This window comes from Ceratotherium simum, chromosome 20, assembly GCF_057802395.1.
Source record: "Ceratotherium simum simum isolate JZ-2026a chromosome 20, ASM5780239v1, whole genome shotgun sequence".
NCBI classification, from domain to species: Eukaryota; Metazoa; Chordata; class Mammalia; order Perissodactyla; family Rhinocerotidae; genus Ceratotherium; species Ceratotherium simum.
In genome coordinates this window covers 55,963,803-55,976,100 of record NC_141919.1, presented here as the reverse complement: position 1 = coordinate 55,976,100, position 12,298 = coordinate 55,963,803, and the positions used below count along the sequence as shown (strand labels likewise).

The 12,298-nt window shown below is 55.2% G+C and overlaps 1 protein-coding gene across 3 annotated transcripts in view; it reads right to left on the bottom strand.

Moving 5' to 3' along the window:
- Positions 1 to 11,021, bottom strand: part of IPPK (inositol-pentakisphosphate 2-kinase) — a 50,118-nt gene extending 39,097 nt beyond the window's left edge. Inside the window, exons 1-4 of one of the 3 annotated variants that reach the window (XM_087444831.1) lie at positions 10,857 to 11,021; positions 7,260 to 7,325; positions 2,708 to 2,755; positions 562 to 657 (exon numbers count right to left, since the gene is read on the bottom strand). In XM_087444831.1, coding sequence (XP_087300957.1) covers positions 562 to 657; positions 2,708 to 2,755; positions 7,260 to 7,325; positions 10,857 to 10,937 — 291 coding nt within the window. In that variant the 5' untranslated portion in view covers positions 10,938 to 11,021. Of the gene's footprint in view, positions 1 to 561; positions 658 to 2,707; positions 2,756 to 3,793; positions 4,119 to 7,259; positions 7,326 to 10,856 lie in introns of those variants that run through there. The other 2 variants (XM_004442730.3, XM_087444830.1) reach the window with 2 other exon arrangements.
- Positions 11,022 to 12,298: the final 1,277 nt, after the last annotated feature.

Below are 12,298 nucleotides of genomic sequence, written 5' to 3'. Positions count from 1 at the left end.
AGCAGAAGCAGAGAAGCAGCGGCCATCAAAGCCAAGACGTAAGAACGGCCGTCCCAGGCGTGGACCGAGCCACCCGCTCTGAGGGACTCCAGGCCTGCAGGGCCACTGTGGCCTCCTGTGCTGCCCACTCCCTGCGTGTCCGAACAGCGGACCTCACCTGTAACAGGCACTCCTCTCAGTTACCAAGGCCAGAAAGAGCCAGCAACACAGACCATTCTCTGGAGGGGGAAGGCGCTGTCCCAGCAGAGTCGTGGTGCGTGTGGGCCTCCCTGGAGAGCCCTCAGCAAGTTGGATGCCTCCACAAGGGCGGGTGGTGGGGACTGGGCTCCCAGCAGGACGGGGTCTCAGACAGTCTCTGAACCTCATTCCTCTCAGCTGGAAAACGGGAATAGCGCCCTCTGCTGCGCCCCCTCACAGTGCAGCGAGTGAGAAAAGGGCCTGGGACTCTGAGGGACGCGCGCGGCAGCACTGAGCACAGAGTCCCACGCTGCACTGAGAAGCTGGTGTCACTCATACAGAACATGCCCGTGAACTTAGGCCACATGAACAAAAATCACTTACCCCACAATGAACATAGTTCTCCCCCAAAAACTCTTTCATGACACTTTTGCCGAAGTCCACTATGCTCTGTAGGTGCTGAAAGATCTCCTCCGAGGTCTGTAAAAGAGAAGCACAGGAAGCCTCAGTACCCGCGGCCCCTGAGGGAGCAGCTCAGACACCTACACGAGCCCCGGCACACGCAGGGCTGCCGTGTCCACGGCCACAAACAGAAACAGGTGGCCCTGGACTCAGAGGAACGCAAGCCTGGCCACAGAGACTGCTGGACCTGCCAGAGCTTCCGCCCACGGCCCCCAGGCCCACTCCTGCATCCTACCCGGCCCAGCGTGATTCTGAGCCATCAGTCTGAGGACCATGTCTGCGCCCCCACCTCCCCCAGGAACACACAAGATCCCACCAGTGGCCCATGCACGCCTTCTGAGGAATTTAACTTTGAAAATGTCTCCTGCCAAAAACCACTAGGTATTTAGATTTTATTCTCCAGCCTCTGAATGTAGAATAAAATTTTTTCTCCCCAGTCAGATGTTCCTTAAGAGCCAATAAGCTGTGAGATTTGGGTGAGACAGAAAATCGGCCCTGCATCCCTCACCCTGACCCTGGGCACTGAGAAGTCCAAGGGGCGATGGCAGGTCTCTCAGCAGCTAGGGGGCTGTCCTTGTCGAGGGCAGGCCAGGAGGGCCTGACACACAGCTCGGTCTCCAGGAAGGTCCCAACTGAGCTGCCACTCAAGCCCCATGACACATGTAGACCACGGCCTGGAGCATGTGCAACGCAACTATGTTAGAGCAAAGCCCGACAGAAAACCCCACAACACATCCAGGGGCTCCGCACAGGTGCAGCCACAGAGCTTCTGACAGAACTACCACACATGATTCCCCACCATTTATATATATTTACTGAGCCGTTTAGATAATAAGGGAAATGGTTGCCCTGGAAGGCCTTGCCTCAATAAATGTAAACAGGAAAAGCTGAGAAGCGTCCAGGAAACACTGGCCCTCCCCCAGCCGGGCTCCGGAGATGCTGAGCGGCACAGGAGGGAGGCCGGAGGCCGTCCAAGCCCTTTCGAGTCTGAGTTTCCACTCGGATGCACTGCAGGATCATTGGCAGGATCGTTGGAACCACTCGCGAGATTCTCTCGGCAGCTGAGGCGGGAAACGCTCCAAGCTTGGGTGGCCTCCACCTGCACCGTCCTGTCCTGGCACTGGCATGGAGCGCCAGTCCCCAGACCTCACAGCAGCCCCGGCTCCCCCACAGTCCCCTCCTCTCTTTCTAGGAAGCCCTTCGCATCCACAGCCAGCAGGCTGCCTCAGTTCCTTCCTGGCTGTCTCTCCCTGACGCAGACATGGACAAGGCGGTGACTCACCTCCTACACCCTCATCTCGAGCCCAATTCCACTCACCACCACTGGCCGCCCCACTGTGTGCGGTGTGACCTGGGCTCCTGCCTCTTCTCCCCTTTTAAGATAAGAGCCCATGCTCTGGAGGGGCTCACACCCAGCCTCTCTGCACCTCCCTGCCCCTCTCCCTCCCCCCGGACCCTGAGAGAGGAAGGCTCCCACAGGCCCACTCCACATCCACCCCTGACCTCTGAGGTTTAGACACGCCGCAGCAACACCCCTCCTCGAGGGACAGACACTTCTGCCCTGCGGTCAGGGGCACCCCACAGAACAGCTCCAGCTTCTGAGGGCGTCCCCGGCACTTGGCTCCGGTTTCTCAGCGAGTAAAATCCAATGCTCCATCTGAACTGCCTGTTGTGACTTGTGACACTGTCTACCACGGCGTTCAAGACTTCATTTTCATAGATATTATTCCACAGATAGGGAAACTGAGGCAGCAGAGTGTAAGGAAACTGCCACTGCAAAGCTGAGTGAGACCTAGCCCTGGGTGTCCCAGCCACAAGCAGGCTCTCTGAACTGGACAGGGCGGCTCCCGGCTCAGCACCCAGGGACTCATGACGGTGACCCCTGGTGACCCAGCAGGTCAAAGCACTGGGTCCTGCAGGAATGATGGACACACCACGTTCTGCACTGAGCTTGTGTCATATCTAAATTTCTACAATTAGCATTAATACTTCTGCATCAGGAAAAAAAAAATCAAAGTTTTCTTAAATAATTGTTTTAATGACTGCGTGGCAAACCCACAGATCTTACCTTCTTCCTATTTGGAGGAAACTTCAGAAAACGCAGCACCACACAACGCTATTGGGAAATAAAGCAAAATCTGATTAGTACCCACCCAAAGCCAGGGTTGAGGGTGGTGGCTGTGGAGAGGGGCCGGCAGCTTGGGGCCATCCTCAGCAGCACAGAGCTGGAGCCCCATGGGCAGCCTATTCGCCCAGAACACCCAGTGCCCCTGGGAGGGGGCTAGCACTGAGTCACACGCCCAAGGACTCACTGGGGCCGAAGGGCAACCAGGAAAACCTGTGCCCTCTGACCCAGCCAACCCTTTCCCAGGAATTTATGTTGAGAAAATAATGAAGGATGCACAGAAGATTTTAGCTACTGCATATAAAAGTACTGTTTATAATTCAAAATAAAATGGAAACAACCTAAATGTCCAACAATAGTGGGATGGTTGAATACAGTGGGATACATTCCAGACCACGGAATACCGTACAGCCATTTCTAAGAAAACAAGGAAGATCTGTATTTACAGATACAGAGGTTAAATGTGTCTCCTGATAAATGAAAAAGGTTACAGAATAGGGCCCAGAGAATGAACCCATTCTTATACATATACAGATATATGTGTGTGTTCATGTGTGTGTATATATACATATGGGAGAATGATGCACGGGTATAGTTCTATTTATGTCAAGTTCAAAAACAGGTGAGACTAGGATCTGGTGACCTCCCCTCAGGCAGGTGGGACAGTCCCTGAGAAAGGTTCTAGAAAGGGCAGGTCATGGGATCATGGGTCCATATACTTTGTGATAATCAAGCTATATATGCACTTACGTCAGCACTTTTCTGTAGGTTTGTTACACTATTTTTAAAAGTTTGTAAAATAGAAAGTTTTAAATACACACTTTCTGTGTATTAAAAGTTTCTGTGCATGCTCAGTCTGTATGAAACATCTGAAAGGATTTCATCACAATTTACGGCATCTCCAAGGAGCAACAACAGGGATAACTAATTTTTTTTTAAGTTCTGCTTATTTGGATTTTCTGATTTTTTATGACGTTCATATAATATACATTACAAGAATGTGAAAAAAATAACTTTTTAAACAAGTACAGCCTTTGAGATGGTCATTCTCGAAGGAAATAACCAGGAGGTGCCGCGGAGCCTCAGGAACCCGGGAGATGACTTCCATTTGGAGGACTTCAGAAACTGTTGCCATGGAGATGGGCTTCCCGGCAGAGGGCCACAGTCCAGTCGGGAAGCCCGGCTGAGACCAGAAAGAAGCAGTGGGCAGGAGGAGGGCGTGGGAGCCGAGGCCGGGAGGAGGACGCTCAGGAGCCGGGGACCTAGGAGGGGCAGCATGGGCGGGTGATCAAGGAAGCTCAGAAAGTGCAGCTTTCTAAACCAAAACATGCCTGAGAGCAAGGACGGCCCCATGGAGACCAGATCCGCCACCCAGCCCCCACCCCCTCCGGCACCTCCTGCCCAACTCAGAGACTACACACGCTCCTCTCAAAGCCCGGGACAGCCGTCACCTCCTTGGGCCAAGCCCAGACTTCGGGAAGCCCAGGTCGACGGCCCATGCACACCACCGTCCCCTCCGAAGTCCAGGCACACGTCAACACTCAACCGTGGGCATCAACTGGCCAAAGAACATCTTCATGGAACTACAATTCCATCAGAATTCAGGGAAAGACAAAAGTTGATATGCAGAAACCCTAATTCTAGGCACCTTCCAGAAACTCAGCCCTCTGAACGTGCACCCACTCCTCACCTGGACTCCACCGATTTGCTCAAGGCCCGCTAGGAAATGTCACGTTGTGTCTGCTTTGAGGAAAACTGCTTCCTCCACTGAACCATTTATCATTCAAACTGTCACCAGAAACCCCCGCCCGCCGCACAGAGCTGCAGTGTCAGCCTTGAGGGCCAGTCTCCACAAACACGAGCACTCAGTGGGTGCACCCATTCTGGATGGTGAGTGCCAACTGCCCCGTGAGGGCCCGACCAGGCTGGGCCGAGGCCTGGGGACGTGCCACCGGGCCTGGTGACACCCATTCAAGTGGACGGCAGAGAAAAGGTGAGAAATCAACCTTATCAGCCCTCGTTGGCAGAAAGACAGCTTAGTCCAAGGGCCACCCACTGCAGAGGAGCGGGACTGACTCAGCCACCCACGGGGAGATTCCCATGAAGAAGCCAATCCCCCCGAAGGAGCCGGCACCGAAGCCTAACCCGGTAAGACCAGGGCTCTACCAGCTCACCAGGTCTTAACCAGTTATGAAGGAAACAACTTTCCTTTTGTTTTGTTTTGTTTTTTCATAACTTTTTTTTTTTTTTTTTTTTTGGTGAGGAGATCGGCCCTGAGCTAACATCCGCCAATCCTCCTCTCTTTTAGCTGAGGAAGACTGGCCCTGGGCTAACATCCGTGCCCATCTTTCTCCACTTTATATGGGATGCCGCCACAGCATGGCTTGCCAAGCGGTGCGTCGGTGCACACCCGGGATCCGAACTGGCGAACCCTGGGCCACCGCAGCAGTGCGCAGCAGAGCGCACGCACTTAACCGCTTGCGCCACTGGGCCGGCCCCAACAACTTTCCTTTTGAACTGAATATGGGAAACCAGATGTTCAAGATGTACCTTCTTCTTAACGTCCAGGTTAAAATGGTGAGAGAGAGAAAAGACAGGGGTGAGATTAAGAAGGCAGGGGCTTAAGAGGGTTTCTGCCCAGCCCGGGCAGGGCAGCTCTTCACCAGAGGACAGGGAATCAGGCCAGGGCCACATCTCTGCATCCTGGAGGACGCGCCTCAGAACACTAGATGGGAATGGATGATTTTAACAAGCTGAAGAAGCCCATGAGCGGAGGAATGGCACATGCAAACACACACACACATTAAACAACCTCAAGACGTACAAAGCGAAGGGAGCAACTTGTCACTTACAAAAGGAGCAGAAAGCATTCAGTGCACGAGGGTCCCAGGCTGTGGCGGGAGGACTGGTACGTCGTGTGATCCACTCTGAAAACCCACCTGAGCGGGTAAGCTGGGCTCCAAGAGCTCTAAAGCACAAATGTGCCAACACCCAATGGCACGAAGCCGAGCTCTGCACGTGGACACTTGCACGCAGCACCAACACATGTGGGGGCCAAGTGAAAAAGCAGATGGGATTCCGGACACACGGGATTCCTACGTACCAACAAGGCCCATAATGGAAGGCAGAGCACCAGCGTGGGAACAAAAATTATTTTCCTAGTGGGGAAATATTGGGCGCTTTTACTGTCTGCCTTCTAATCTTCTATATTTTCTGGGGCAGAGAGAAGCAGCAATAATTGGTATTAAATAAAAATTAAAGACCACAAAAAACAATATATTAAAAGGGACACCTGCTCATGTGAAGCCCGAGGGAGGGACTTGTGGTGGCACTAAGGCTCCAGGGCCTCTCAGCCAAGATAGGGTCGGGGGGGAGAAACGGACAGACAGGAACAACCGCCGCCCCCGTGACTCCCGGGCACCACCGGATGGGTCGTCTCAGGCCACAGCCTCGCTGCCAGAGGACAGCCCAAGGTGGGGTCTTCTGTCCAGGTGAGGAGATGACCAAGGATGGGGCCCCGAGAAGACCCCAAGAAAGCAGAGATCAGGCAACTTGCAAGGGAATGGGAAACAAACAACAGAAGAAATTGCCCCTTTGGGAGCTGCCCTAGACATCCCGAAATGGTTCAGCCCCGCTTCTCAGACAGGCTGCCTTCCTTGGACGTGCCACTTGGCCACAGCCCAGGGTGTCCAGGAGAACACCTGTGACAGAACACCCAGCAAAGTCACTTGCCTCTACCAACACAACCAGAAACGTACCCCAGAGCCTGCTGTGGGATGAGGGGGTAAGGGGTGGGACCCGGTGCTGGGCTGACAGCCTCAGACAGCACAGATGGATGGGGAGACAGGACCTTTTGTAGAGGCGAGCTCAAGACTCCGCAGGGAGGCCAAACAGGAGGCCACAGCCGCAGATGGGGCAGGGGTGCCTGGTCCAGGCAGGACACATTCCTTCGGGGACCCCATCTGGACCCACGGCTGCGTAGGACTGAAGCAGAAGCAGACGCGAGCCAGGAGGTGGGGGCGGATGGTGAGGCGTAAGCCCAGGTGATGATTGGAGCAGGACACTAGGGGGCTGCAGCAGAAGAGGTGCTCGGGGGCTCTCTAAAGGGAAGGAAAATCCAACAGTCAGCAGAGCAGCAGGAGATGCTTTGTGAAGTCAAACCACAACTGCACAACACACAGTGGGGTGTGTAAGAGAAGCGACAGAAGAGCAGATGTCGGAACACACGCCACCAGGCAGGGAGCCGGCGCTGCCGTCCATCCTCCAGCAGCAGACACAGAAAATCCTCCTCACCTTCCTGGTAAACGGGGTGCCGCGTCCCCACTGAGTTCTGACCGAGGAGGAGGAAGGGGTCGTCAGGGCGGGGAAGCGCCTATGCCACCTCCAGAGCCCAGGTCAAGAGACCCCACACGCCAGGAAGGCCAAGCACAGCACTCGCCAAAGCCGGGGCTGGAAACCACCCAAGGGGACGCAGTTTGGAAATAACAAATCCTACCCGTTCAACCGCAGGTGATCCCAGGAATCCACAAGACAGGGCTGCCGCAGAGCTCTCCCGTGAGACCTCACCAAGAAAGAAGTCATATCAGCTATACGAATGCCATTGAAAATCTCAAATACAGAATACGTTACTTGTTTTAAACAAAGGACTAGAGGCAACAAAAAGTTAAGACTCTTTGAACTAGATTCAGATAAAAATTAAAGAGAAGAGTGGCCCAGGACTTGGGAATACGCCACATCCCAAAAAAACAGAACTCCAATATCTCCATTAAGAAGTACGATCTAGGGCTGGCCCCATGGCTTAGCGGTTAAGAGCAGGAGCTCCGCTGCTGGCGGCCTGGGTTCGGATCCCGGGCGCGCACCAACGCGCCGTTTCTCCGGCCATGCTGAGGCTGCGTCCCACATACAGCAACTAGAAGGATGTGCAACTATGATGTACAACTATCTACTGGGGCTTTGGGGGAAAAACATAAATAAATAAAATTAAAAAAAAACATAAAAAAAGAAAAACTTAAAAAAAAAAAAAAAAGAAGTACGATCTACAAACTGGAAATTCTAAAACACAAGATGAGAAGAGAAACAGTCAGGTGGCCCCAGACTGCTTAAACCGTCATCTTTAGGAGCCACACAAACAAACCCCCACCACCACCACCATTAAACCCCCACGGGAAGAGGCTCTAAAACCCGAAAGATCAGAAATGAGCCCTTGTGCTTCTGATGCATGCTCTCTGTGGGAAGGTCCTTCCCGTCACCTCTGTCAATAAGAAGGAAACGTCACAACAGCTTAGTGGGATGGAGGGAGCGGGCCCCCATGTGCCCTGTACCCCAGAGACAAGGGCAGCTGGAGAGCAGTTCAGCCCGGAGCAGGGGAGGGCCCTGTGCCTGGCCCGCCTAGTGACTCCCACCACTGGAGACACTAAAGAGATCGAATAACAAACCCAACTTACAGTGACCTTCACAGGCCAGGACGCCGAGCCAAAGCCAACAAGACAAAGGTGCAGGATAAGTGCGGAGGTAAAGGCAAGGACACCACAGGAGAGAAATCAGCTCAGCAGTGACGCACGAGGGCGGCCACGGGCTCGCTGACCACAGCTCAGCGTGCGCAGAAGTGTGACGTGGCCCTAGAACGAGTGACAGCGCCCTCGGAGGCAGTGAGGAAAGGAAAGCACCTGCCCACAAGAGAAATGCCCTTGCCCAAGACCCTCCACGGGCCAGTGCAGGGATTCCAGGCACCCCTGGGGGATGTGCATGGCGGGCCACAGCCTTGGAGCACCTCCGAGGGTCAGCGCCAGGCTGAGGGCCAGTGCCTGGGAAAAGGGTGCTTTGCACCGGGCTGAGGGCAGCAGACACAGGCCAGCCAGCCCACCTCTCGCAAAGGGGCTGCAGGGAAGCTGGCAGAGACCTGTTGGAAACTGGCCTGCAGTTAAGGTCTCCCACTGTCCTCTCACTGCCTGCGGCCTGCACAGAGCTCCTGCATCTCCAGCCTCATGGTCTACAAGTCCCACATTCCTAGAAGCCTCCCGACCCACCAGCCTGGAAGGCTGTCTGTCTGTCTGTCTCCATCCCACGTTCCTTTAGTGCAGACACCAGGCCTTGGGACCGGCTGCCTGAAGGCACATGGTGCTCTGACACTGAGGGGAGGGAGGGCAGACTCTTCACTTTTTAAGGACCTTTCATTTCTGAAAGTAGGTAATGCCTTCTCCGAGAAAGCAACGTCTCTGGATCTGGAAGAAACCTGGCAAAGGCCGCCTCTACCTTGGAATGAATGAGGTGGGTCTGGGGAGCCCACCCTCAGGAGAGGAAGACTTGTGCTCACTCATCCCTCCTTCTCTCTGTCCCACTCTCGCACACACACCCTCTCCTTGGGCACAGCAAGGCCCTGAAAAGCTGTCTTCCAGGGCTCTCTCCTCCTCCCTGGTCCTCAAGGCCCACGCAGAGCACAGAGGCCTCTCCACACCCAAGGAGCACAGCCCTCCTTCCCTCAGTGCCTTCGCTTGGTGGAACGCTGTCTTATAAGACTACTTGAGACGATAATCTTCAAGTTCAAATGATGAGCTAACAACCACCAAGCAGGAATGAGCACAGTAGAGCAAATTTAGATTTAAAATAAAGAATAAAGAGCACAGGTCCAGGGTAGCCTGATGATTGAGTTTAAAAAGGAAAAAGAAAAGAAGCAAGAAAGACAACTCTAACAACCGGAACTGTGCAACAAGGAAGGGGCCCAGCTGCCCTGAGGGTGGACACATGCTGGCCAGGGGGAGTGGAGAAGGCGTGTGTGGCTGAGGCCTCCATCTCCCAGCCTGCTGTCCTTTCCCTCCGAGTCTAGAACTTGCTCCTTCATCTGACACTTCTGGAACTCGGTATATTATCTCCCACTAAAAGAAGCCTTAGCTTCACCTAAAGTGCAGATATGCTGTCCCACCTTACTGAGAAACCAGAAGACGAGTGTTTGTTTTGTGAAAGGATTCAGGGGGTCACCACAATAACCCACAAAAGGGACACACGCTGCAACATCCCGTGCTTCACCGGACCTTGAAACACACTGGGGCCCAGCAGACTGTAGAGAAAAGAACGGCTTCAGGTTAAGCCTTGTCCATTTTTGATTCATCTCAAGATCTTGAGCAAAGCCTACAGTTTCAGTTCTTCAGTTTCCCGACTGAGCATGCTAACGGGTAACAAAATGCAAAGGCAGAACATAGGGGCCACCTGGGTGACTGCAGCTCACCCTACAGTTAACCCAGCACACCCAGGACAGGAACCTCAGGGCAAGGCACCACCCAGTGCCCGCACCCCCTCCCGGTAGGAGCTGTAGGACTGGGTCAGGGCTCTTAACCTCTGAGACCAAGGCGGACGACAGTTCTCACTGGCGAGGCATAACTTGTCCAGCCCCTGCTCACTACATCTTTCTAGCGATTTCACAAAGGGGATTCTGTTACTAGTTCCACTTTGCAAATGCAGAAAGGGAGCCCGGGCCAGGCAGTGGTAGAACTGGGAATCCGCCCAGCTGTGTGACTCCAGCTCCCATGCTCTTAACCCCTGCGTGACACCTATCGCTCCTCCCCCAGCCCAGCACATTCTTGCCTCGCTCTGATGACAGCAAGATGTCAGAGAGCTCTGCGCCGTCACTCAAGTCCACAAGCTTCTCTTCCTCGATCCACCTCCTTAGGAGTCCTTATTGCACTTTCTGAAACTCTCATCCCCACTGAATTAAGAAAAGGAAACTCTTTAAATTCTAAACGGTTCTGGAGAAGAACCTGCGGGCAGTGTTCCATTATTATTAACAGCAGCAGGAGAACAGCAATTTCACGCGACTCAGAGGCTGAACTCTCGGTGCTGGGAGGCAGCAGCATCCCGGGCACTTCAATTCTTCCTCCAGAGCTGCCCGGCCCTCGACCCCGGCTCCGGCTACCCCTGGCGGCTCCCCGGCGCAGCCTCCGCCCCACCGCGGCTGGGCAGTCGGAGGCGGCACCGCGTGAGGCCGCGCGTGGCACCGACCGGGCAGGAGGCCGGGATGAGAGAAGCCGGCGGACGCGGGCCCCCCCGGGGGGGGGGGGGAGGGGAAGCCTCCGGACCGCGCCGACCGCCCGCCGCTCACCTGCGCGTGGGCCACCACCAGGCTCTTGTTGCCTTCGCCGTGGTACCCCCATTCATTCTCGTCCATCTTCCCCTCGTCCATCCCCCAGTGCGGCCTTGGCGCCTCGCGGGGCCGCGAGCTGGGGGCCGCCCGTCCGCCTGGGCACCAGCCGCCGCCGTCGCCAGAGGAGCGCCTGTCAGCCGCCGCCCCCGCTCGACCCCGCCGCCCCGATTCGCAGGCGCGGGCCGCCGGAAGCCACGCCCCCGGAGGCTGCCATGGCCGAGCGGGGCAACTTCCGGGTTCGCGCCCGCTTCTCCTCCATTGACCACTGCGGCGGATGAGTCGGCAGCCATCTTAGGTGCTGGCATAATAACTCACTTCCGGAGCGCGATCTTGAGAACCGGAAGGGAGGTTTCCGGCCTGGGCGCCGGAAGTGAGACAAGCGGAAGGAGCCGGCGGCTGCCCGGCGCCCAAGACCGGCCTGGCGGAGAGCAGGGATCTGGGACCTGGGGAGCGGGGTCGGGAGAGCTTGCTCGTGGGCCCCCAGCGCGGCACCCAGCCTTCCTCCCTGTCGGCCGACTCCGACCGCTCGCGCGCTGAGTTGTGGCTCTCGCGTCCGCTCGTTCCCTGACGCGGTGGCCCAGGAGTCCTGGGAGGCAGGAACGCCGTCGTCCACACGACAGATGAGGAGACGCGGCTCAGAGCGGGTGGACTCCTCCTGCGGCGCTCTTGCCGGGGGAGCAGGGTCCGCGGAAGCTTGAGGAACGCGCCTGGAGCACTAGGCCGGGTTCGAGGCCTGCCCTTGGCTGGGGGAGGCGAGGCGGAGGGCAGGTCTCTTCCCTTCTCCCGGCCTCGGTTCACTCACTGATGAAGTGGGACCCACGCTCCCGCTCCCACAGCTGCTGCGAGGATGAAACTGGATCCACGGTTCTGAACTCTTAGTCTCAAGACCACTCTATGCTCTAAAAATGATTGAGGGCCTCAAAAAGCTTTTGCCAATGTGGGTCATAGCTATCGTTGTTTACCGTATTAAAACTGAAACTTCAAAGAATGCTTTTTTCATTTAAAAATAATAAACAGATTACACTTTTAAAAAATAGCTATATTTCCCAAAAATATAGAGAAGAGTGGTAATTTTTTTACATTTTTGCAGACTCTTTAAAGTCTGGCTTCGTAGAAGGTAGCTGGCTTCTCGCGTCTGCTTCTGCATTCAGTCAGTTGGAATATATTGGTTTGGTTGAAGTAAGTGAAGGCAGTCCAGCCTCAGACGTGGTTCAACACGGATGGACCTGCAGACTGGAGTGAGATCAGCCTAGAGCACGGCTGGGCCCCTGGCGAGGCCTTGGGAAGAGCACTGAAAGGAAGCCAGTGAGCCAGCATCTCTCCCCAGCCAGGGGCCCCAAAGGACTGGCCCAGTAAGAGGTGTCTCAGGACCCTCCCCAGGGATGATTAGAAATGGGGGC